Source organism: Scyliorhinus torazame, chromosome 14 (assembly GCF_047496885.1).
Source record: "Scyliorhinus torazame isolate Kashiwa2021f chromosome 14, sScyTor2.1, whole genome shotgun sequence".
NCBI lineage: Eukaryota > Metazoa > Chordata > Chondrichthyes > Carcharhiniformes > Scyliorhinidae > Scyliorhinus > Scyliorhinus torazame.
This window is the reverse complement of record NC_092720.1, coordinates 202,342,207-202,364,765: the sequence shown is the minus strand read 5'-3', so window position 1 is coordinate 202,364,765 and position 22,559 is coordinate 202,342,207. Positions and strand designations below refer to the sequence as shown.

General features: G+C 51.4%; 1 protein-coding gene across 3 annotated transcripts in view; it reads left to right on the top strand.

The window, feature by feature from the left end:
- The window catches only part of LOC140390353 (E3 ubiquitin-protein ligase TRIM39-like), a 45,392-nt gene extending 23,421 nt beyond the window's left edge, over positions 1–21,971 (top strand). For 2 of the 3 annotated variants that reach the window (XM_072475426.1, XM_072475427.1), the window contains exon 6: positions 1,752–4,037. In XM_072475426.1, coding sequence (XP_072331527.1) covers positions 1,752–2,278 — 527 coding nt within the window. In that variant the 3' untranslated portion in view covers positions 2,279–4,037. Of the gene's footprint in view, positions 1–1,751; positions 4,038–21,079 lie in introns of those variants that run through there. The other variant, XM_072475428.1, reaches the window with a different exon arrangement.
- Positions 21,972–22,559: the final 588 nt, after the last annotated feature.

Here is a 22,559-nt window from a genome sequence, read left to right as displayed (position 1 = left end):
TCATGACTTTCAAAGTACGCGACTGAAGGGGAGAGAATTATCGGGCGATAAGAAAAAGCAGGGGAGTGGAACTAATCAGACAGCTCTTTCAAAGTGCTGACACTAGCACGATGGGCAGAATAGCCATTCCCACAACTTTTAACAGATTGTGGTATGGGGAGCACACGACTCACTCTACAGGCGTGGTACAGCAGAAATGGAAAAGTATTTTTTAAAGCAAAACAATGTTTATTCTATGAACTCAAGTTAACCTTTTTAAAACATACAGCGAACATCTTAGCAACCATCAATTCAAATACAAACCCCAAAGAATACAACACTAAGTAATCCTTCAGCTGTCCTTTTAACATCCATAAGACTTAGAAAAAAAAACCTTTAAACAGAAGCATATCAGGTTGAAGTCACTACTGAGAGCAGTTATTAGTTTTAAATCACCAAAGGATCGATTTACAGTCTTTAGATTACAGAGCGAGAGACTAATACCCCTTCTAGCTGTGAATGCAGCTATCCAGCTCTGAAAACTAAAACACACCCTGCAGCAAACAACCTAAAACGAAAGCAAAATGCTGACAGACAGCCCAACTCCACCCACACTCTGACATCACTGATAAACACCCATTTCTTAAAGGTACATTTCTTAAACACTCATTTCTTAACGGTACTCCCACATGACAACTGTAAAATGCTATGTTCCTATGATTATAGGAACGGCATGGTAGCACAGTGGTTCACAGCGGCCGGGTCCCCGGATCGATTCCCGGCTTGGGTCACAGGCTGTGCGGCGTCTGCACGTTCTCCCCGTGTCTGCGTGCGTTTTCTCCGGGAGCTCCAGTTTCCTCCCACAAGTCCCGAAAGACATGCTGTTAAGTAATTTGGACATTGTGAATTCTCCCTCTGTGTACCCGAACAGGCGCCGGGTCATGGCGACTAGGGGCTTTTCACAGTAACTTCATTTCAGTGTTAATGTAAGCCTACTTGTGACAATAATAGAGATTATTATTATTGATTATTATATATTCACTAATCCTGAAAGCACATCTCACGTTCTTCTGTCATTGCTTTTAAAATAAGGCTCACCTCTCCTCAAACCTATTTCTCTTAATTTAATTGCATTTCGCTATTGTATAAATCCTGTACTCTTGATTATGGACAGGAGTATGTCACTCTCTGGCCAACCTTCTGCAGTCAAAATATATTCGGTTCCCTCAATTTACCATGTTAATCTCAATGAAAACAGCAATGCTGAAACAGGCAGCATGTCTGGCATTATCCGAGGGGAGATAAGTAGCAATAGGGCGATTTGAACACTTCCCGTTTTGGGCTAAATGCTGCTAGTTACACCGCTGCTTAATTTTGATCTTCATTTGAAGTTGATGGTGAGTCAGGGTCTGAAGCGAAAAATTCACCTGACCAGATTGGGTTTTTTGCTCAAATGAGACAGGTTAAAGTTCAAATTATTGACCGTTCACTAGTACTGGGAAGTTACTTTTGGGGATGAGCACCTTATAAGCCCAAGGGGAAGCTGGAGACAGGTCTGAAATAGGCTGAAGAGCAATTGAATTACTAAAGTTAATCACTCCCATTGCAATCTGCGTCGTGTGTTTGATGCTCATCGCTGGCCCATGTTTTGGCTGCAGCTACTGAGCTCAACTCTTTCCGGCTCATGTCCGCAGGGAGAACGGCAAACCTGCAGAGAGCTGGTCCATTAAACGGCTTGTTTCCCCGTCATTCTAACATTGCTCTTCCTTCAGTTCCAGCTGCTCTGAGCCTGGATCCGAACACAGCGCACCCCAGACTGGTCCTGTCCGACGCCCAGACCCGGGTACGATTTGGCGATCTCAAGCAGCAGGTCCCTGACACAGCCTGGCGATTCACCAACTGGCACATCGTCCTGGCCTGCCAGGGCTTCAATACCGGCAGACACCTCTGGGCCGTGGAGGTGGGCAAGAACAGCACCTGGGCCGTGGGAGTGGCAAAAGGCTCGGTGCCGCGAAAGAAGGACTTCTCGCCCGACCCCAAGTCTGGGGTCTGGGCCTTGTGGAGGTTGAAGGAGGAATACACCACTCCCACCACAACTCGCACCGCCCTCCGCCTCCCAACCAAACCCCGAAAGCTGGCAGTGTACTTGGATTACGAGGCAGGGCAGGTCTCGCTGTATGACGCTGATGACATGTCTCATCTGTACACTTTCACCGATAGATTCACGGAGAAACTCTACCCCTTACTCCTGACAGGCTGCTCACTCGATTCTTTGAATTTGGTCTCCTTGCAGATATGAAACCGTTTCATGACTGAAGCCCCCCCCCACACAGCGTCTGTAAATTGGCGCCTCATCGGAGCCGCTGCTCCACTTAAAGGGAGTGAGGACTATTTCATTACTACCCATCTCTGCATCACGCCAATTGCTGAAATTCCTCCACTTTCAAGAGTAAGAATTTTGCCTTCAAATGCTTCCAGCCCAAGCTCCGGAAGTTTGTTCCTAAACCTTACTCGCGTCTCTCCTCCTTTTCTAAAAAAGAAAGAATGCTCCTCGAGTGCTCCCCGTTTGGCCAAGCGAACGGGAATGGCCTTTGGACCTTGGCTTTTCCCTACCCCGTGAACCTAAAAAGTGTTCCAAACTTCAGAATGCAGTTGGCATTATTGTGCAACTTGAAAGATTCAGTTAGCTGGAGGTATCACACGCCCGTCGCAGAGTGTGGTTGTGTCTGGAACTGTATTGCGTTTGCTAGTGAGGTGAGATATACTTGAAAAGGTGGCCAAGAAGCTCGAGACCATCTCCAGACAAGGCGGCCCGCTTGATCAAAACCCCGCCCACCCACCGCCTTGACCGCTCACTCCCTCCACCATCGGTGCACAGTGGGTAACAGTGCGTGCCATCCACAAGGTCATAGAATTTATCGTGCAGAAGGAGGCCATTCGGCCCATCGAGTCTGCACCGGCTCTTGGAAAGGGCACCCTACCCAAGGTCAACACCTCCACCCTATCCCCATAACCCAGTCACCCCACCCAACACTAAGGGCAATTTTGGACACTAAGGGCAATTTAGCATAGCCAATCCACCTAACCTGCACATCTTTGGACTGTGGGAGGAAACCGGAGCACCCGGAGGAAAGCCACGCACACACGGGGAGAACGTGCAGACTCCGCACAGACAGTGACCCAAGCCGGAATCGAACCTGGGATCCTGGAGCTGTGAAGCAATTGTGCTAACCACAATGCTACCGTGCTGCACTAAGATGCACTGCAGCAACTGACACAAGGTGCTTTTGCCTGCTTTCAAAATCCATGACCCTGCATCAACTGGAAGGGCAAGGGGGGAGGGGGGGAATACCGGCTATTCCACGTCGCACATCACTTTGAATCGGAACTATGTTGCGATTCATCCATTGTCGCTGGGTCACGTTCCTGCACCTCCCTCCCGACAGTACGGCGTGTGGATATACACCACACGGCCTACAGCAGCATGGAAGGGCAGCTCACCACCTTGAGGGTAATTGGGGACGGGCAATAATGAATTCTGGCCGAGCCACATCCCAGGAACAAATACAGAAGCCTAAATAAAACCCGGTGCACGCCATTGAAACTCATTTGGGCAAACAGATGTAAGAGCTCAGGAAGTTTAACTTATGCTGCTTGTCCTTTCACCTCCCGTATTACAGTTCCAGACACAACCATATAGATTTGACTAATAACCCAGCCAAAACATTTCTACATTTCACTCAAAACATTACTACAATTTTTATGATGAATTGAATTTAAGAATAGTGGAGAAATACATATCGGAGAAATGCCCACAGAAAGACTTGTTTGCAATCCATGGTATATATCAATATCCTGAAATTCTGCATTTGTTTGAGCTTGGAGTGAATTTTTAAAAAAAAATTTCAGAGGTCACATTTGTAAACTCAAGCATTTCACTTTGAACCATGTTCTTCACCGGCATTAGCTGTTCATCCAGCTTATCTCTCCAATTGTTCTTCCTCTTTTGCAACGCAAAGTTACTCATTTAGTTATCAATAAAAACATATTTAACCTGATCGGTTGTGATGGATTCATAGATCCTGTCAGTAAATAAAAGAAGTTATGTCTCTCCTGTGTGTGACACAGTAACAAGGAGGTGCGCTAAGGGCAAGGTCCTTGCCTCTGATACAGAAGCTCAAGTCCCACCCCAGGACGTGATGGTCAAGGAAGGTGCATTTGTGACATGTCCAAACAGGTTATTTAAGGGCAGGCGACATTCCTGGTCAGCTATTTGATGGAGAGAAACTGGAACTTCTATCATCATGTCTCCGTACCTCCTGGCCATGTAGCAACAACATGCATGTAAAAAATAAAATTGCCATTGTGCCAGATGACCAGAGGTTGCATTCCTCTTTGAGGGGTTGGGGGGGGGGGGGGGGGGAGCTGACTGGCGGTGATTTAACCTGATGGTCACCACACCTCAGGCGAGGTGCAAGGTTGAGAAGGTGGGGCCTTCATGAATAACCTCAGCCAGCACGGGGATTGAACCCACGCTGCTGGCCTCACTCTGCATCACGAACCAGCCGTCCAGCCAACCGAGAGAGCAAGCGAGCTAGAGAGAGCAAGCAAGCTAGAGAGAGGGAGCGAGCTAGAGAGAAAGAGCAAGCGAGCTAGAGAGAGCATGCGAGCTAGAAAGAGAGCGAGCGAGCTCAAGAGAGCAAGCAAGCTGGAGAGAGGGCAAGCGAGCTACAGAGAGCAAGCGAGCCTGAGGGTCACCACACTCAGCTTGGAGACCTCCCTTCTTGTCCTACCCTCGGTGGAGAGCCTGGTGCTGTGGGCCAGACACTCTCTAGCTCGCTTGCTCTCTCGCTCGCTTGCTCTCTCTCTCTAGCTCGCTTGCTCTCTCTCTCTCTAGCTCGCTTGCTCTCTCTCTCTAGCCCGCTTGCTCTCTCTCTCTAGCTCGCTTGCTCTCTCTCTCTAGCTCACTTGCTCTCACTCCCTAGCTCGCTTGCTCTCTCTAGCTAGCTTGCTCTCTCTCTCTAGCTCGCTTGCTCTCTAGCTCGCTTGCTTTCTCTCTAACTCGCTTGCTCTCTCTAGCTCGCTTGCTCTCTCTAGCTCTCTCTCTCTCTAGCTCGCTTACTCTCTAGCTCGCTTGCTCTCTTTAGCTCGCTTGCTCTCTCTCTCTAGCTCGCTTGCTCTCTCTCTAGCTCGCATGCTCTCTCTCTCTAGCTCGCTTGCTCCCTCTAGCTCGCTTGCTCTCTAGCTCGCATGCTCTCTCTCTAGCTCGCTTGCTCTCTAGCTTGCTTGCTCTCTTTAGCTCGCTTGCTCTCTCTCTCTAGCTCGCTTGCTCTCTCTCTAGCTCGCATGCTCTCTCTCTCTAGCTCGCTTGCTCTCTCTCTAGCTCGCTTGCTCTCTGTAGCTCACTTGTTCTCTCTCTCTAGCTCGCTTGCTCTCTAGCTTGCTTGCTCTCTTCAGCTCGCTTGATCACTCTCTCTAGCTCGCTTCCTCTCTCTCTAGCTCGCTTGCTCTCTCTCTCTAGCTCGCTTGCTCTCTCTAGCTCGCTTGGTCTCTCTAACTCGCTTGCTCTCTAGCTCACTTGCTCTCTCTCCCTAGCTCGCTCTCTCTAGCTCGCTTGCTCTCTCTAGCTCGCTTGCTCACTCTCTCTAGCTCGCTTGCTCTCTCTCTAGCTCGCTTGCTCTCTCTAGCTCGCATGCTCTCTCTCTCCAGCTCGCTTGCTCTCTAGCTTGCTTGCTCTCTTTAGCTCGCTTGCTCTCTCTCTCTAGCTCGCTTGCTCTCTCTCCCTAGCTCGCTTGCTCTCTCTAGCTAGCTTGCTCTCTCTCTCTAGCTCGCTTGCTCTCTAGCTCGCTTGCTTTCTCTCTAGCTCGCTTGCTCTCTAGCTCGCTTGCTCTCTCTCTCTAGCTCGCTCTCTCTAGCTCGCTTGGTCTCTCTAGCTCGCTTGCTCTCTAGCTCGCTTGCTCTCTCTCTCTAGCTCGCTCTCTCTAGCTCGCTTGCTCTCTCTAGCTCGCTTGCTCACTCTCTCTAGCTCGCTTGCTCTCTAGCTCGCTTGCTCTCTCTAGCTCGCATGCTCTCTCTCTCTAGCTCGCTTGCTCTCTAGCTTGCTTGCTCTCTTTAGCTCGCTTGCTCTCTCTCTCTAGCTCGCTTGCTCTCTCTCTAGCTCGCATGCTCTCTCTCTCTAGCTCGCTTGCTCTCTCTAGCTCGCTTGCTCTCTGTAGCTCACTTGTTCTCTCTATCTAGCTCGCTTGCTCTCCCTAGCTCGCTTGCTCTCTCTAGCTCACTTGCTCTCTCTAGCTTGCTTGCTCTCTCTAGCTCGCTTGCTCTCTCTCTAGCTCGCTTGCTCTCTCTCTAGCTCACTTGCTCTCTCTCTAGCTCGCTTGCTCTCTCTCTAGCTCACTTGCTCTCTCTCTCTAGCTCGCTTGCTCTCTCTCAAGCTCACTTGCTCTCTCTCTCTAGCTCGCTTGCTCTCCAGCTCGCTTGCTCTCTCTCAAACTCACTTGCTCTCTCTCTCTAGCTTGCTTACTCTCTCTCTAGCTCACTTGCTCTCTCTAGCTCACTTGCTCTCTCTAGCTCGCTTGCTCTCTCTAGCTCGCTTGCTCTCTCTCTAGCTCGCTTGCTCTCTCTAGCTCACTTGCTCTCTCTAGCTCGCTTGCTCTCTCTCTCTAGCTCGCTTGCTCTCTCTAGCTCGCTTGCTCTCTCTCTCGCTCACTTGCTCTCTCTAGCTCGCTTGCTTTCTCTAGCTCGCTTGCTCTCTCTCTAGCTCACTTGCTCTCTCTCTCTAGCTCGCTTGCTCTCTCTCAAGCTCACTTGCTCTCTCTCTCTAGCTCGCTTGCTCTCTAGCTCGCTTGCTCTCTCTCAAGCTCACTTGCTCTCTCTCTCTAGCTTGCTTGCTCTCTCTCTAGCTCCCCTGCTCTCTCTAGCTCGCTTGCTCTCTCTAGCTCGCTTGCTCTCTCTAGCTCGCTTGCTCTCTCTCTCTAGCTCAATTGCTCTCTCTAGCTCGCTTGCTCTCTCTCTCTAGCTCGCTTGCTCTCTCTCTCTAGCTCTCTTGCTCTCTCTCTAGCTCACTTGCTCTCTCTAGCTCGCTTGCTCTCTAGCTCGCTTGCTCTTTCTCTCTCTAGCTCGCTTGCTTTCTCTCTAGCTCGCTTGCTCTCTAGCTCGCTTGCTCTCTCTAGCTCGCTTGCTCTCTCTAGCTCGCTTGGTCTCTCTAGCTCGCTTGCTCTCTAGCTCGCTTGCTCTCTCTCTCTAGCTCGCTCTCTCTAGCTCGCTTGCTCTCTCTAGCTCGCTTGCTCACTCTCTCTAGCTCGCTTGCTCTCTCTCTAGCTCGCTTGCTCTCTCTCTCTAGCTCGCATGCTCTCTCTCTCTAGCTCGCTTGCTCTCTAGCTTGCTTGCTCTCTTTAGCTCGCTTGCTCTCTCTCTCTAGCTCGCTTGCTCTCTCTCTAGCTCGCATGCTCTCTCTCTCTAGCTCGCTTGCTCTCTCTCTAGCTCGCTTGCTCTCTGTAGCTCACTTGTTCTCTCTCTCTAGCTTGCTTGCTATCCCTAGCTCGCTTGCTCTCTCTAGCTCACTTGCTCTCTCTAGCTTGCTTGCTCTCTCTAGCTCGCTTGCTCTCTCTCTAGCTCGCTTGCTCTCTCTCTAGCTCACTTGCTCTCTCTCTAGCTCGCTTGCTCTCTCTCTAGCTCACTTGCTCTCTCTCTCTAGCTCGCTTGCTCTCTCTCAAGCTCACTTGCTCTCTCTCTCTAGCTCGCTTGCTCTCCAGCTCGCTTGCTCTCTCTCAAACTCACTTGCTCTCTCTCTCTAGCTTGCTTACTCTCTCTCTAGCTCACTTGCTGTCTCTAGCTCGCTTGCTCTCTCTAGCTCGCTTGCTCTCTCTAGCTCGCTTGCTCTCTCTCTAGCTTGCTTGCTCTCTCTAGCTCACTTGCTCTCTCTAGCTCGCTTGCTCTCTCTCTCTAGCTCGCTTGCTCTCTCTCTCTAGCTCGCTTGCTCTCTCTCTCGTTCACTTGCTCTCTCTAGCTCGCTTGCTTTCTCTAGCTCGCTTGCTCTCTCACTAGCTCACTTGCTCTCTCTCTCTAGCTCGCTTGCTCTCTCTCAAGCTCACTTGCTCTCTCTCTCTAGCTCGCTTGCTCTCTAGCTCGCTTGCTCTCTCTCAAGCTCACTTGCTCTCTCTCTCTAGCTTGCTTGCTCTCTCTCTAGCTCCCCTGCTCTCTCTAGCTCGCTTGCTCTCTCTAGCTCGCTTGCTCTCTCTAGCTCGCTTGCTCTCTCTCTCTAGCTCACTTGCTCTCTCTAGCTCGCTTGCTCTCTCTCTCTAGCTCGCTTGCTCTCTCTCTCTAGCTCGCTTGCTCTCTCTCTAGCTCACTTGCTCTCTCTAGCTCGCTTGCTCTCTCTAGCTCGCTTGCTCTTTCTCTCTCTAGCTCGCTTGCTCTCTCTCTAGCGCACTTGCTCTCTCTCTCTTGCTCACTTGCTCTCTCTAGCTTGTTTGCTCTCTCTAGCTCGCTTACTCTCTCTAGCTCGCTTGCTCTCTCTAGCTCGCTTGCTCTCTAGCTCGCTTGCTCTCTCTAGCTCGCTTGCTCTCTCTAGCTCGCTTGCTCTCTAGCTCGCTTACTCTCTCTAGCTCGCTTGCTCTCTCTAGCTCGCTTGCTCTCTCTCTAGCTCGCTTGCTCTCTCTAGCTCGCTTGCTCTCTCTAAATCGCTTGCTCTCTAGCTCGCTTGCTCTCTCTAGCTCACTTGCTCTCTCTCTAGCTCGCTTGGTCTCTCTAGCTCGCTTGCTCTCTCTCTAGCTCGCTTGATCTCTCTCTCTAGCTCTCTCTCTCTCTAGCTCGCTTGCTCGCTCTCTCTAGCTCGCTTGCTCTCTCTAGCTCGCTTGCTCTCTCTAGCTCGCTCTCTCTCTAGCTCGCTTACTCTCTAGCTCTCTTGCTCTCTTTAGCTCACTTGCTCTCTCTCTCTAGCTCGCTTGCTCTCTCTAGCTCGCTTGCTCTCTCTCTAGCTCGCATTCTCTCTCTCTAGCTCGCTTGCTCTCTCTAGCTCGCTTGCCCTCTGTAGCTCACTTGTTCTCTCTCTCTAGCTCGCTTGCTCTCCCTAGCTCGCTTGCTCTCTCTAGCTCACTTGCTCTCTCTAGCTTGCTTGCTCTCTCTAGCTCGCTTGCTCTCTCTCTAGCTCACTTTCTCTCTCTAGCTCGCTTGCTCTCTCTCAAGCTCACTTGTTCTCTCTCTCTAGCTCGCTTGCTCTCTCTCTAGCTCACTTGCTCTCTCTAGCTCGCTTGCTCTCTCTCAAGCTCACTTGCTCTCTCTCTAGCTCGCTTGCTCTCTAGCTCGCTTGCTCTCTCTCAAGCTCTCTTGCTCTCTCTAGCTCGCTTGCTCTCTAGCTCACTTGCTCTCTCTAGCTCGCTTGCTCTCTCTAGCTCGCTTGCTCTCTAGCTCGCTTGCTCTCTCTCTAGCTCACTTGCTCTCTCTAGCTCACTTGCACTCTCTCTAGCTCACTTGCTCTCTCTAGCTCGCTTGCTCTCTCTAGCTCGCTTGCTCTCTCTCTCTCTAGCTCGCTTGCTCTCTCTCTCTAGCTCGCTTACTCTGTGTAGCTCGCTTGCTCTCTCTAGCTCGCTTGCTCTCTAGCTCGCTTGCTCTCCCTAGCTCGCTTACTCTCTCTGGCTCGCTTGCTCTCTCTCTCTAGCTCACTTGCTCTCTCTAGCTTGTTTGCTCTCTCTAGCTCGCTTACTCTCTCTAGCTCGCTTGCTCTCTCTAGCTCGCTTGCTCTCTAGCTCGCTTGCTCTCTCTCTAGCTCGCTTACTCTAGCTCGCTTGCTCTCTCTAGCTCGCTTGGTCTCTCTAGCTCACTTGCCCTCGCTAGCTCGCTTGCTCTCTAGCTCGCTTGCTCTCTCTAGCTCACTTGCTCTCTCACTAGCTCGCTTGGTCTCTCTAGCTCGCTTGCTCTCTAGCTCGCTTGCTCTCTCTCTCTAGCTCGCTCTCTCTAGCTCGCTTGCTCTCTCTAGCTCGCTTGCTCTCTCTCTAGCTCGCTTGCTCTCTCTAGCTCGCTTGCTCTCTCTAGCTCGCTTGCTCTTTCTCTCTCTAGCTCGCTTGCTCTCTCTCTAGCTCACTTGCTCTCTCTCTCTTGCTCACTTGCTCTCTCTAGCTTGTTTGCTCTCTCTAGCTCGCTTACTCTCTCTAGCTCGCTTGCTCTCTCTAGCTCGCTTGCTCTCTAGCTCGCTTGCTCTCTCTAGCTCGCTTGCTCTCTCTAGCTCGCTTGCTCTCTAGCTCGCTTACTCTCTCTAGCTCGCTTGCTCTCTCTAGCTCGCTTGCTCTCTCTCTAGCTCGCTTGCTCTCTCTAGCTCGCTTGCTCTCTCTAAATCGCTTGCTCTCTAGCTCGCTTGCTCTCTCTAGCTCACTTGCTCTCTCTCTAGCTCGCTTGGTCTCTCTAGCTCGCTTGCTCTCTCTCTAGCTCGCTTGATCTCTCTCTCTAGCTCTCTCTCTCTCTAGCTCGCTTGCTCGCTCTCTCTAGCTCGCTTGCTCTCTCTAGCTCGCTTGCTCTCTCTAGCTCGCTTGTTCTCTCTAGCTCGCTCTCTCTCTAGCTCGCTTACTCTCTAGCTCTCTTGCTCTCTTTAGCTCACTTGCTCTCTCTCTCTAGCTCGCTTGCTCTCTCTAGCTCGCTTGCTCTCTCTCTAGCTCGCATTCTCTCTCTCTAGCTCGCTTGCTCTCTCTAGCTCGCTTGCCCTCTGTAGCTCACTTGTTCTCTCTCTAGCTCGCTTGCTCTCCCTAGCTCGCTTGCTCTCTCTAGCTCACTTGCTCTCTCTAGCTTGCTTGCTCTCTCTAGCTCGCTTGCTCTCTCTCTAGCTCACTTTCTCTCTCTAGCTCGCTTGCTCTCTCTCAAGCTCACTTGTTCTCTCTCTCTAGCTCGCTTGCTCTCTCTCTAGCTCACTTGCTCTCTCTAGCTCGCTTGCTCTCTCTCAAGCTCACTTGCTCTCTCTCTAGCTCGCTTGCTCTCTAGCTCGCTTGCTCTCTCTCAAGCTCTCTTGCTCTCTCTAGCTCGCTTGCTCTCTAGCTCACTTGCTCTCTCTAGCTCGCTTGCTCTCTCTAGCTCGCTTGCTCTCTAGCTCGCTTGCTCTCTCTCTAGCTCACTTGCTCTCTCTAGCTCACTTGCACTCTCTCTAGCTCACTTGCTCTCTCTAGCTCGCTTGCTCTCTCTAGCTCGCTTGCTCTCTCTCTCTCTAGCTCGCTTGCTCTCTCTCTCTAGCTCGCTTACTCTGTGTAGCTCGCTTGCTCTCTCTAGCTCGCTTGCTCTCTAGCTCGCTTGCTCTCCCTAGCTCGCTTACTCTCTCTGGCTCGCTTGCTCTCTCTCTCTAGCTCACTTGCTCTCTCTAGCTTGTTTGCTCTCTCTAGCTCGCTTACTCTCTCTAGCTCGCTTGCTCTCTCTAGCTCGCTTGCTCTCTAGCTCGCTTGCTCTCTCTCTAGCTCGCTTACTCTAGCTCGCTTGCTCTCTCTAGCTCGCTTGGTCTCTCTAGCTCACTTGCCCTCGCTAGCTCGCTTGCTCTCTAGCTCGCTTGCTCTCTCTAGCTCACTTGCTCTCTCACTAGCTCGCTTGGTCTCTCTAGCTCGCTTGCTCTCTAGCTCGCTTGCTCTCTCTCTCTAGCTCGCTCTCTCTAGCTCGCTTGCTCTCTCTAGCTCGCTTGCTCTCTCTCTAGCTCGCTTGCTCTCTCTCTCTAGCTCGCTTGCTCTCTCTAGCTTGCTTGCTATCTCTAGCTCGCTTGCTCTCTAGCTCGCTTGCTCTCTAGCTCGCTTGCTCTCGCTAGCTCGCTTGCTCTCTCTCTCTAGCTCGCTTGCTCTCTCTCTAGCTCGCTTGCTCACTCTCTCTAGCTCGCTTGCTCTCTCTAGCTCGCTTGCTCTCTAGCTCGCTTGCTCTCTCTCTAGCTCACTTGCTCTCTCTCTCTAGCTCGCTTGCTCTCTCTAGCTCGGTTGCTCTCTCGCTCGCTTGCTCTCTCTCTAGCTCACTTGCTCTCTCTCTCTAGCTCGCTTGCTCTCTCTCTCTAGCTCACTTGCTCTCTCTCTCTAGCTCACTTGCTCTCTCTAGCATGTTTGCTCTCTCTAGCTCGCTTACTCTCTCTAGCTCGCTTGCTCTCTCTCTCTAGCTCACTTGCTCTCTCTAGCTTGTTTGCTCTCTCTAGCTCGCTTACTCTCCCTAGCTCGCTTACTCTCTCTAGCTCGCTTGCTCTCTCTCTCTAGCTCACTTGCTCTCTCTAGCTTGTTTGCTCTCTCTAGCTCGCTTACTCTCTCTAGCTCGCTTGCTCTCTCTTGCTCGCTTGCTCTCTAGCTCGCTTGCTCTCTCTCTAGCTCGCTTACTCTCTAGCTCGCTTGCTCTCTCTAGCTCGCATGCTCTCGCTAGCTCGCTTGCTCTCTAGCTCGCTTGCTCTCTCTCTCTAGCTCACTTGCTCGCTCTCTAGCTCGCTTGGTCTCTCTAGCTCGCTTGCTCTCTAGCTCGCTTGCTCTCTCTCTCTAGCTCGCTTGCTCGCTCTCTCTAGCTCGCTTGCTCTCTCTAGCTCGCTTGCTCACTCTCTCGAGCTCGCTTGCTCTCTCTCTAGCTCGCTTGCTCTCTCTCTAGCTCGCTTGCTCTCTCTAGCTCGCTTGCTCTCTCTAGCTCGCTTGCTCTCTAGCTCCCTCTAGCTCGCTTGCTCTCTCTAGCTCGCTTGCTCTCTCTCTCGTTCACTTGCTCTCTCTAGCTCGCTTGCTCTCTCTAGCTCACTTGCTCTCTCTAGCTCGCTTGCTCTCCCTCTAGCTCGCTTGCTCTCTCTCTCTAGCTCGCTTGCTCTCTAGCTCGCTTGCTCTCTAGCTCACTTGCTCTCTCTCTCTAGCTCGCTTGCTCTCTCTAGCTCGCTTGCTCTCTAGCTCGCTTGCTCTCTCTCTAGCTCACTTGCTCTCTCTCTCTAGCTCGCTTGCTCACTCTCTCTAGCTCACTTGCTCCCTCTCTCTAGCTCACTTGCTCTCTCTAGCTTGTTTGCTCTCTCTAGCTCGCTTACTCTCTCTAGCCCGCTTGCTCTCTCTAGCTCGCTTGCTCTCTCTCTAGCTCGCTTGCCCTCTCTCTCTAGCTCACTTGCTCTCTCTAGCTTGTTTGCTCTCTCTAGCTCGCTTAATCTCTCTAGCTCGCTTGCTCTCTCTAGCCCGCTTGGTCTCTCTCTCTAGCTCTCTCTAGCTCGCTTGCTCACTCTCTCTAGCTCGCTTGCTCTCTCTAGCTCGCTTGCTCATTCTCTCTAGCTCGCTTGCTCTCTCTCTAGCTTGCTTGCTCTCTCTCTCTAGCTCGCTTGCTCTCTCTAGCTCGCTTGCTCTCTAGCTCCCTCTAGCTCGCTTGCTCTCTCTAGTTCGCTTGCTCTCTCTCTAGTTCACTTGCTCTCTCTAGCTTGCTTGCTCTCTCTAGCTTACTTGCTCTCTCTCTCTAGCTTGCTTGCTCTCTCTCTAGCTTGCTTGCTCTCTCTCTAGCTCGCTTGCTCTCTCTAGCTCGCTTGCTCTCTCTCTTGCTCACTTGCTCTCTCTCTCTAGCTCGCTTGTTCTCTCAAGCTCACTTGCTCTCTCTCTCTAGCTCGCTTGCTCTCTCTCTAGCTCGCTTGCTCTCTCTCTAGCTCACTTGCTCTCTCTCTCTAGCTCGCTTGCTCACTCAAGTTCACTTGCTCTCTCTCTAGCTCGCTTGCTCTCTCTCAAGCTCACTTGCTCTCTAGCTCGCTTGCTCTCTCTAGCTCACTTGCTCTCTCTAGCTTGTTTGCTCTCTCTAGCTCGCTTACTCTCTCTAGCTCGCTTGCTCTCTCTAGCTCGCTTGCTCTCTCTCTGGCTCGCTTGCTCTCTCTCTCTAGCTCACTTGCTCTCTCTAGCTTGTTTGCTCTCTCTAGCTCGCTTAATCTCTCTAGCTCGCTTGCTCTCTCTAGACAGCTTGGTCTCTCTCTCTAGCTCTCTCTAGGTCGCTTGCTCACTCTCTCTAGCTCGCTTGCTCTCTCTAGCACGCTTGCTCACTCTCTCTAGCTCGCTTGCTCTCTCTCTAGCTCGCTTGCTCTCTCTCTAGCTCGCTTGCTCTCTCTCTAGCTCGCTTGCTCTCTCTAGCTCGCTTACTCTCTCTAGCTCACTTGCTCTCTCTAGCTCACTTGCTCTCTCTAGCTCGCTTGTTCTCTCTCTCTCTAGCTCACTTGCTCTCTCTAGCTCACTTGCTCTCTCTCTCTAGCTCACTTGCTCTCTCTAGCTTGTTTGCTCTCTCTAGCTCGCTCTCTCTAGCTCGCTTGCTCTCTCTAGCTCGCTTGCTCTCTCTCTAGCTCACTTGCTCTCTCTCTCCTGCTCACTTGCTCCCTCTAGCTTGTTTGCTCTCTATAGCTCGCTTACTCTCTCTAGCTCGCTTGCTCTCTCTAGCTCGCTTGCTCTCTAGCTCGCTTGCTCTCTCTCTAGCTCGCTTACTCTCTCGCTCGTTTGCTCTCTCTAGCTCGCTTGCTCTCTCTAGCTCGCTTGCTCTCTCTAGCTCGCTTGCTCTCTAGCTCGCTTGCTCTCTCTCTCTAGCTCACTTGCTCTCTCTCTAGCTCGCTTGGTCTCTCTAGCTCGCTTGGTCTCTCTCGCTAACTCGCTTGCTCGCTCTCTCTAGCTCGCTTTCTCTCTCTAGCTCGCTTGCTCTCTCTAGCTCGCTTGCTCACTCTCTCTACCTCGCTTGCTCTCTCTCTAGCTCGCTTGCTCTCTCTCTCTAGCTCGCTTGCTCTCTCTAGCTCGCTTGCTCTCTCTAGCTCGCTTGCTCTCTAGCTCCCTCTAGCTCGCTTGCTCTCTCTAGCTCGCTTGCTCTCTCTCTCGTTCACTTGCTCTCTCTAGCTCGCTTGCTCTCTCTAGCTCACTTGCTCTCTCTAGCTCGCTTGCTCTCCCTCTAGCTCGCTTGCTCTCTCTCTCTAGCTCGCTTGCTCTCTAGCTCGCTTGCTCTCTAGCTCACTTGCTCTCTCTCTCTAGCTCGCTTGCTCTCTCTAGCTCGCTTGCTTTCTAGCTCACTTGCTCTCTCTCTAGCTCACTTGCTCTCTCTCTCTAGCTCGCTTGCTCTCTCTCTCTAGCTCACTTGCTCCCTCTCTCTAGCTCACTTGCTCTCTCTAGCTTGTTTGCTCTCTCTAGCTCGCTTACTCTCTCTAGCTCGCTTGCTCTCTCTAGCTCGCTTGCTCTCTCTCTAGCTCGCTTGCTCTCTGTCTCTAGCTCACTTGCTCTCTCTAGCTTGTTTGCTCTCTCTAGCTCGCTTAATCTCTCTAGCTCGCTTGCTCTCTCTAGCCCGCTTGGTCTCTCTCTCTAGCTCTCTCTAGCTCGCTTGCTCACTCTCTCTAGCTCGCTTGCTCTCTCTAGCTCGCTTGCTCACTCTCTCTAGCTCGCTTGCTCTCTCTCTAGCTTGCTTGCTCTCTCTCTCTAGCTCGCTTGCTCTCTCTAGCTCGCTTGCTCTCTCTAGCTCGCTTGCTCTCTAGCTCCCTCTAGCTCGCTTGCTCTCTCTCTAGTTCACTTGGTCTCTCTAGCTTGCTTGCTCTCTCTAGCTTACTTGCTCTCTCTCTCTAGCTTGCTTGCTCTCTCTCTAGCTTGCTTGCTCTCTCTCTAGCTCGCTTGCTCTCTCTAGCTCGCTTGCTCTCTAGCTCGCTTGCTCTCTCTCTAGCTCACTTGCTCTCTCTCTCTAGCTCGCTTGTTCTCTCAAGCTCACTTGCTCTCTCTCTCTAGCTCGCTTGCTCTCTCTCTAGCTCGCTTGCTCTCTCTCTAGCTCACTTGCTCTCTCTCTCTAGCTCGCTTGCTCACTCAAGCTCACTTGCTCTCTCTCTAGCTCGCTTGCTCTCTAGCTCGCTTGCTCTCTCTCAAGCTCACTTGCTCTCTAGCTCGCTTGCTCTCTCTAGCTCACTTGCTCTCTCTAGCTTGTTTGCTCTCTCTAGCTCGCTTACTCTCTCTAGCTCGCTTGCTCTCTCTAGCTCGCTTGCTCTCTCTCTGGCTCGCTTGCTCTCTCTCTCTAGCTCACTTGCTCTCTCTAGCTTGTTTGCTCTCTCTAGCTCGCTTAATCTCTCTAGCTCGCTTGCTCTCTCTAACTCGCTTGGTCTCTCTCTCTAGCTCTCTCTAGGTCGCTTGCTCACTCTCTCTAGCTCGCTTGCTCTCTCTAGCTCGCTTGCTCACTCTCTCTAGCTCGCTTGCTCTCTCTCTAGCTCGCTTGCTCTCTCTCTAGCTCGCTTGCTCTCTCTCTAGCTCGCTTGCTCTCTCTAGCTCGCTTACTCTCTCTAGCTCACTTGCTCTCTCTAGCTCACTTGCTCTCTCTAGCTCGCTTGTTCTCTCTCTCTCTAGCTCACTTGCTCTCTCTAGCTCACTTGCTCTCTCTCTCTAGCTCACTTGCTCTCTCTAGCTTGTTTGCTCTCTCTAGCTCGCTCTCTCTAGCTCGCTTGCTCTCTCTAGCTCGCTTGCTCTCTCTCTAGCTCACTTGCTCTCTCTCTCCTGCTCACTTGCTCCCTCTAGCTTGTTTGCTCTCTATAGCTCGCTTACTCTCTCTAGCTCGCTTGCTCTCTCTAGCTCGCTTGCTCTCTAGCTCGCTTGCTCTCTCTCTAGCTCGCTTACTCTCTCGCTCGTTTGCTCTCTCTAGCTCGCTTGCTCTCTCTAGCTCACTTGCTCTCTCTAGCTCGCTTGCTCTCTAGCTCGCTTGCTCTCTCTCTCTAGCTCACTTGCTCTCTCTCTAGCTCGCTTGGTCTCTCTAGCTCTCTTGGTCTCTCTCTCTAACTCGCTTGCTCGCTTTCTCTAGCTCGCTTGCTCTCTCTAGCTCGCTTGCTCTCTCTAGCTCGCTTGCTCACTCTCTCTACCTCGCTTGCTCTCTCTCTAGCTCGCTTGCTCTCTCTCTCTAGCTCGCTTGCTCTCTCTAGCTCGCTTGCTCTCTCTAGCTCGCTTGCTCTCTAGCTCCCTCTAGCTCGCATGCTCTCTCTAGCTCGCTTGCTCTCTCTCTAGTTCATTTGCTCTCTCTAGCTCGCTTGCTCTCTCTAGCTCACTTGCTCTCTCTCTCTAGCTCGCTTGCTCTCTCTCTAGCTCGCTTGCTCTCTCTCTCTAGCTCGCTTGCTCTCTCTAGCTCACTTGCTCTCTCTAGCTCGCTTGCTCTCTCTAGCTAGCTTGCTCTCTTTCTAGCTCACTTGCTCTCTCTCTAGCAGGTTATTTAAGGGCAGGCGACATTCCTGGTCAGCTATTTGATGGAGAGAAACTGGAACTTCTATCATCATGTCTCCGTACCTCCTGGCCATGTAGCAACAACATGCATGTAAAAAATAAAATTGCCATTGTGCCAGATGACCAGAGGTTGCATTCCTCTTTGAGGGGTTGGGGGTGGGGGGAGCTGACTGGCGGTGATTTAACCTGATGGTCACCACACCTCAGGCGAGGTGCAAGGTTGAGAAGGTGGGGCCTTCATGAATAACCTCAGCCAGCACGGGGATTGAACCCACGCTGCTGGCCTCACTCTGCATCACGAACCAGCCGTCCAGCCAACCGAGAGAGCAAGCGAGCTAGAGAGAGCAAGCAAGCTAGAGAGAGGGAGCGAGCTAGAGAGAAAGAGCAAGCGAGCTAGAGAGAGCATGCGAGCTAGAAAGAGAGCGAGCGAGCTCAAGAGAGCAAGCAAGCTGGAGAGAGGGCAAGCGAGCTACAGAGAGCAAGCGAGCCTGAGGGTCACCACACTTTCAGCTTGGAGACCTCCCTTCTTGTCCTACCCTCGGTGGAGAGCCTGGTGCTGTGGGCCAGACACTCTCTAGCTCGCTTGCTCTCTCTCCAGCTCGCTTGCTCTCTCTCTCTAGCCCGCTTGCTCTCTCTCTCTAGCTCGCTTGCTCTCTCTCTCTAGCTCGCTTGCTCTCTCTCCCTAGCTCGCTTGCTCTCTCTAGCTAGCTTGCTCTCTCTCTCTAGCTCGCTTGCTCTCTAGCTCGCTTGCTTTCTCTCTAGCTCGCTTGCTCTCTCTAGCTCGCTTGCTCTCTCTAGCTCGCTCTCTCTCTAGCTCGCTTACTCTCTAGCTCGCTTGCTCTCTTTAGCTCGCTTGCTCTCTCTCTCTAGCTCGCTTGCTCTCTCTCTCTAGCTCGCATGCTCTCTCTCTCTAGCTCGCTTGCTCCCTCTAGCTCGCGTGCTCTTTAGCTCGCAAGATCTCTCTCTCTAGCTCGCTTGCTCTCTAGCTTGCTTGCTCTCTTTAGCTCGCTTGCTCTCTCTCTCTAGCTCGCTTGCTCTCTCTCTAGCTCGCATGCTCTCTCTCTCTAGCTCGCTTGCTCTCTCTCTCGCTTGCTCTCTGTAGCTCACTTGTTCTCTCTCTCTAGCTCGCTTGCTCTCCCTAGCTCGCTTGCTCTCTCTAGCTCACTTGCTCTCTCTAGCTTGCTTGCTCTCTCTATCTCACTTGCTCTCTCTCTAGCTCGCTTGCTCTCTCTCTAGCTCACTTGCTCTCTCTCTAGCTCGCTTGCTCTCTCTCAAGCTCACTTGCTCTCTCTCTCTAGCTCGCTTGCTCTCTTTCTAGCTCGCTTGCTCTCTCTCGAGCTCTCTTGCTCTCTCTCTCTAGCTCGCTTGCTCTCTCTCAAGCTCACTTGCTCTCTCTCTCTAGCTCGCTTGCTCTCTAGCTCGCTTGCTCTCTCTCAAGCTCACTTGCTCTCTCTCTCTAGCTTGCTTACTCTCTCTCTAGCTCACTTGCTCTCTCTAGCTCGCTTGCTCTCTCTAGCTCGCTTGCTCTCTCTAGCTCGCTTGCTCTCTCTCTAGCTCGCTTGCTCTCTCTAGCTCGCTTGCTCTCTCTAGCTCACTTGCTCTCTCTAGCTCGCTTGCTCTCTCTCTCTAGCTCGCTTGCTCTCGCTCTCTAGCTCGCTTGCTCTCTCTCTAGCTCACTTGCTCTCTCTAGCTCGCTTGCTTTCTCTAGCTCGCTTGCTCTCTCTCTAGCTCACTTGCTCTCTCTCTCTAGCTCGCTTGCTCTCTCTCAAGCTCACTTGCTCTCTCTCTCTAGCTCGCTTGCTCTCTCGCTCGCTTGCTCTCTCTCAAGCTCACTTGCTCTCTCTCTCTAGCCTGCTTGCTCTCTCTCTAGCTCCCCTGCTCTCTCTAGCTCGCTTGCTCTCTCTCTCTAGCTCACTTGCTCTCTCTAGCTCGCTTGCTCTCTCTCTCTAGCTCGCTTGCTCTCTCTCTCTAGCTCGCTTGCTCTCTCTCTAGCTCACTTGCTCTCTCTAGCTCGCTTGCTCTCTCGAGCTCGCTTGCTCTCTCTCTAGCTCACTTGCTCTCTCTAGCTTGTTTGCTTAACTAGCTCGCTTACTCTCTCTAGCTCGCTTGCTCTCTCTAGCTCGCTTGCTCTCTCTCTAGCTCGCTTGCTCTCTCTAGCTCGCTTGCTCTCTCTAGCTCGCTTGCTCTCTAGCTCGCTTACTCTCTCTAGCTCGCTTGCTGTCTCTAGCTCGCTTGCTCTCTCTCTAGCTCGCTTGCTCTCTCTAGCTCGCTTGCTCTCTCTAGCTCGCTTGCTCTCTAGCTCGCTTGCTCTCTCTAGCTCACTTGCTCTCTCTCTAGCTCGCTTGGTCTCTCTAGCTCGCTTGCTCTCTCTCTAGCTCGCTTGGTCTCTCTCTCTCTAGCTCTCTCTCTCTCTAGCTCGCTTGCTCGCTCTCTCTAGCTCGCTTGCTCTCTCTAGCTCGCTTGCTCACTCTCTCTAGCTCGCTTGCTCTCTCTAGCTCGCTTGCTCTCTCTCTAGCTCGCTTGCTCTCTCTCTCTAGCTCGCTTGCTCTCTCTAGCTCGCTTGCTCTCTCTAGCTCGCTTGCTCTCTAGCTCGCTTGCTCCCTCTAGCTCGCTTGCTCTCTGTAGCTCGCTTGCTCTCTCTCTAGCTCGCTTGCTCTCTCTCTCTAGCTCGCTTGCTCTCTCTCGCTCGCTTGCTCTCTCTAGCTCGCTTGCTCTCTAGCTCGCTTGCTCTCTCTCTAGCTCACTTGCTCTCTCTAGCTCACTTGCTCTCTCTAGCTAGCTTGCTCTCTTTCTAGCTCACTTGCTCTCTCTCTAGCTCGCTTGCTCTCTCTCTAGCTCGCTTGCTCTCTCTAGCTCGCTTGCTCTCTGTAGCTCTCTTGCTCTCTCTCGCTTGTCTGCTCTCTCGCTCTCTCACTCGCTTGCTCTCTCTAGCTCGCTTGCTCTCTCTAGCTCGCTTGCTCTCTCTCTCTCTAGCTCTCTTACTCTCTCTCTCTAGCTCGCTTGCTCTCTCTCTCTCTAGCTCTCTTACTCTCTCTCTCTAACTCGCTTGCTCTCTTGCTCCCATGCTCTCTACCTCGCTTGCTCTCTCTCTCTCTAGCTCGCTGACTCTCTCTCTCTCGCTTACTCTCTCTCTCTCTAGGTCGCCTGCTCTCTCTCTCTCTCTCTCTCTCGCTCGCTTGTTCCCTCAGTCTGACATGAACAGTCATTTCCATGTTTTGAAATTTCTTGAATGGTGGATCAGCTTTGAGGGGCTGAATTGCCTACTCTTGCTCCTATTCCGGCTTAACGAACTTCATTGCAGAAGTATTTTTTATTCTATATCAGCAGGAATGTTTTGAAATTTTGGAAAAGAAACCATAGAATAACCATCCAGCCCAATGAGCCTACTCTGGTCCTCTGAAGGAGCAATTCATCTTGTCCCACTATCCTGTCATTTCCCTGGAGCTATGCAAACATTTACATGTCGGTAATGATCCATTTCCCTTTTGAATATCTCAGTTACATTTGCCTCCAGCACACTCAAGCATTGCAATCCAAGTCACAACCAACGGCTGGCTGTCTCCAATTATCAATTGCCTTAAAAGTATGCCGCCTACGTCTGACTCCTTCAACGGTTTCTCCTCCCTATACCTCTGAAAGGAACACCCTGCCCCTCTGAAAGACCACCATACCTAGGATAACTCCCCTGCCCTATCCCCATACTCCACCTAACCTGAACATCTTTGTGACACTAAGGGGAAAATTCGCATGCCCAATCCACTTAACCTGCACATCTTTGGACTGTGGGAGGAAACCGGAGCACCCGGAGGAAACCCGCGCAGACACTTGGAGAACGTGCAAACTCCACACAGACCCTCGGCCAAGACCGGAATCGAATCCGGGTCCCTGGCGCTGTGAGGCAGCAGTGCTAACCGCTGTGATATATGCTGTTTTCATTCCATGATCTCCAATTTTGCTCACAGGTCTGTTGTGCGGAACTTTATCAACTGCCTTTTTTGGAAGCCAAGCACATCACATCGCAAGTATGACCCTCATCAACCTTCTCTGCTACCTCATAGGAAGTCCAGCAAATTTGCCAAACATGATTTGTATTCCCTAAATAATCTGCTTTTGAACATGCATCTATCAGGCTTGTCTTGGTGGATTCCCCACCACTGAACTTAGACTAACTGGCTTGTAGTTGCTGGGGTTGTCTTAACAAAGGTTTGGATCAAGGGTGTAACGTTTCCTGCCCTCTGGTACCATTCCTGCTGTAGGAGCGGTTTCACGACCTGTGTATTGAGTCAGCTTCCACGTGGGGTTATTCCCTGTGGCTCAACTCAGTACAGAGAGGAACAAACACCACAACCCGGACAAAGATGGCTTAGTTAATCAAGCTTGTTACGTGCACACGGAGAACAGACTGGATATCGGCCAAGGCCTGTTCTGCCGAACAAAGAGCCGAGCACAGTAATTGTACAACGTTCAAAAATCAATAGCCCACCCCAGTTGAACGCGATACAATCCCTGAAGCTGCTTCTTTTAAACTTATCCAATAGAATTGCAAGCAGTGTTTAAACTTCACCCAATAGAGGCGCAAGCATCGCATGATTGACCCTCATCCTGACAGCTATGTACAAGCCCAGCAGCCTTGCTGACTGTTTGTGAGAAACAGAACAACAGAACCAGCACCCTGCATTGTTTCACAAAGACAGGATGTCAGAAGTAATGTCCTTTTGGTCAAGTTAGCTATCCTAAATCCCATTTCATTACTTATTACTGCTCTGTCCTAAAAATACATGTTTAATGGTTAATAATGATTACTCAGTCCTATAATTCATCTCAATCCTTAATAAAATAACTTATGGAAAACTACTCTAGTGGCATGCTAACGATTCTGTTTTAAGAGGTATCATCGCTGAACCCTTCACCTGTATCTAAGGAAGATTGAAAATGATGATCAGTTCCTCCATTATTTCCATTCTCACTTCCTTCAATACCCTTGTGTGCATTTCATCCAGTCCTGGTGTCTCAGCAAGTTTAAGTACGGACAGCTTAACCCACATTTCTTGCTTACGTTTTGGTCCCAGTGGTGTCATAACTGGACAGGAAGATCCCAGAATGGAACTTAGGCTCAAAATATCATGGATGGGATTCTCCGGTCCGTCAGCCACGTTTTCCGGCGCGGCACGCCCCTGCGGCAGCGGAATTCTCCGTTCCCGCAGCCGGCCAATGGGGTTTCCCATTGTGGCCACCTCACGCCTTCGGGGAAACCCGCAGATGTGGGTGCGCTACCAGCGGACCAGATGATCCCGCCGCCGGCGAATCCCGCTGCATAACTTTTACCTTTCTTTTAGAAAAGGCAGCGCAACAGAGTCATAGGACTGTTAATTAGTTTTAACAACAAGTAAAAAAAAATGACTAAACATGAAAAGTTTGATTATGAAACAATCGTCCTTTACT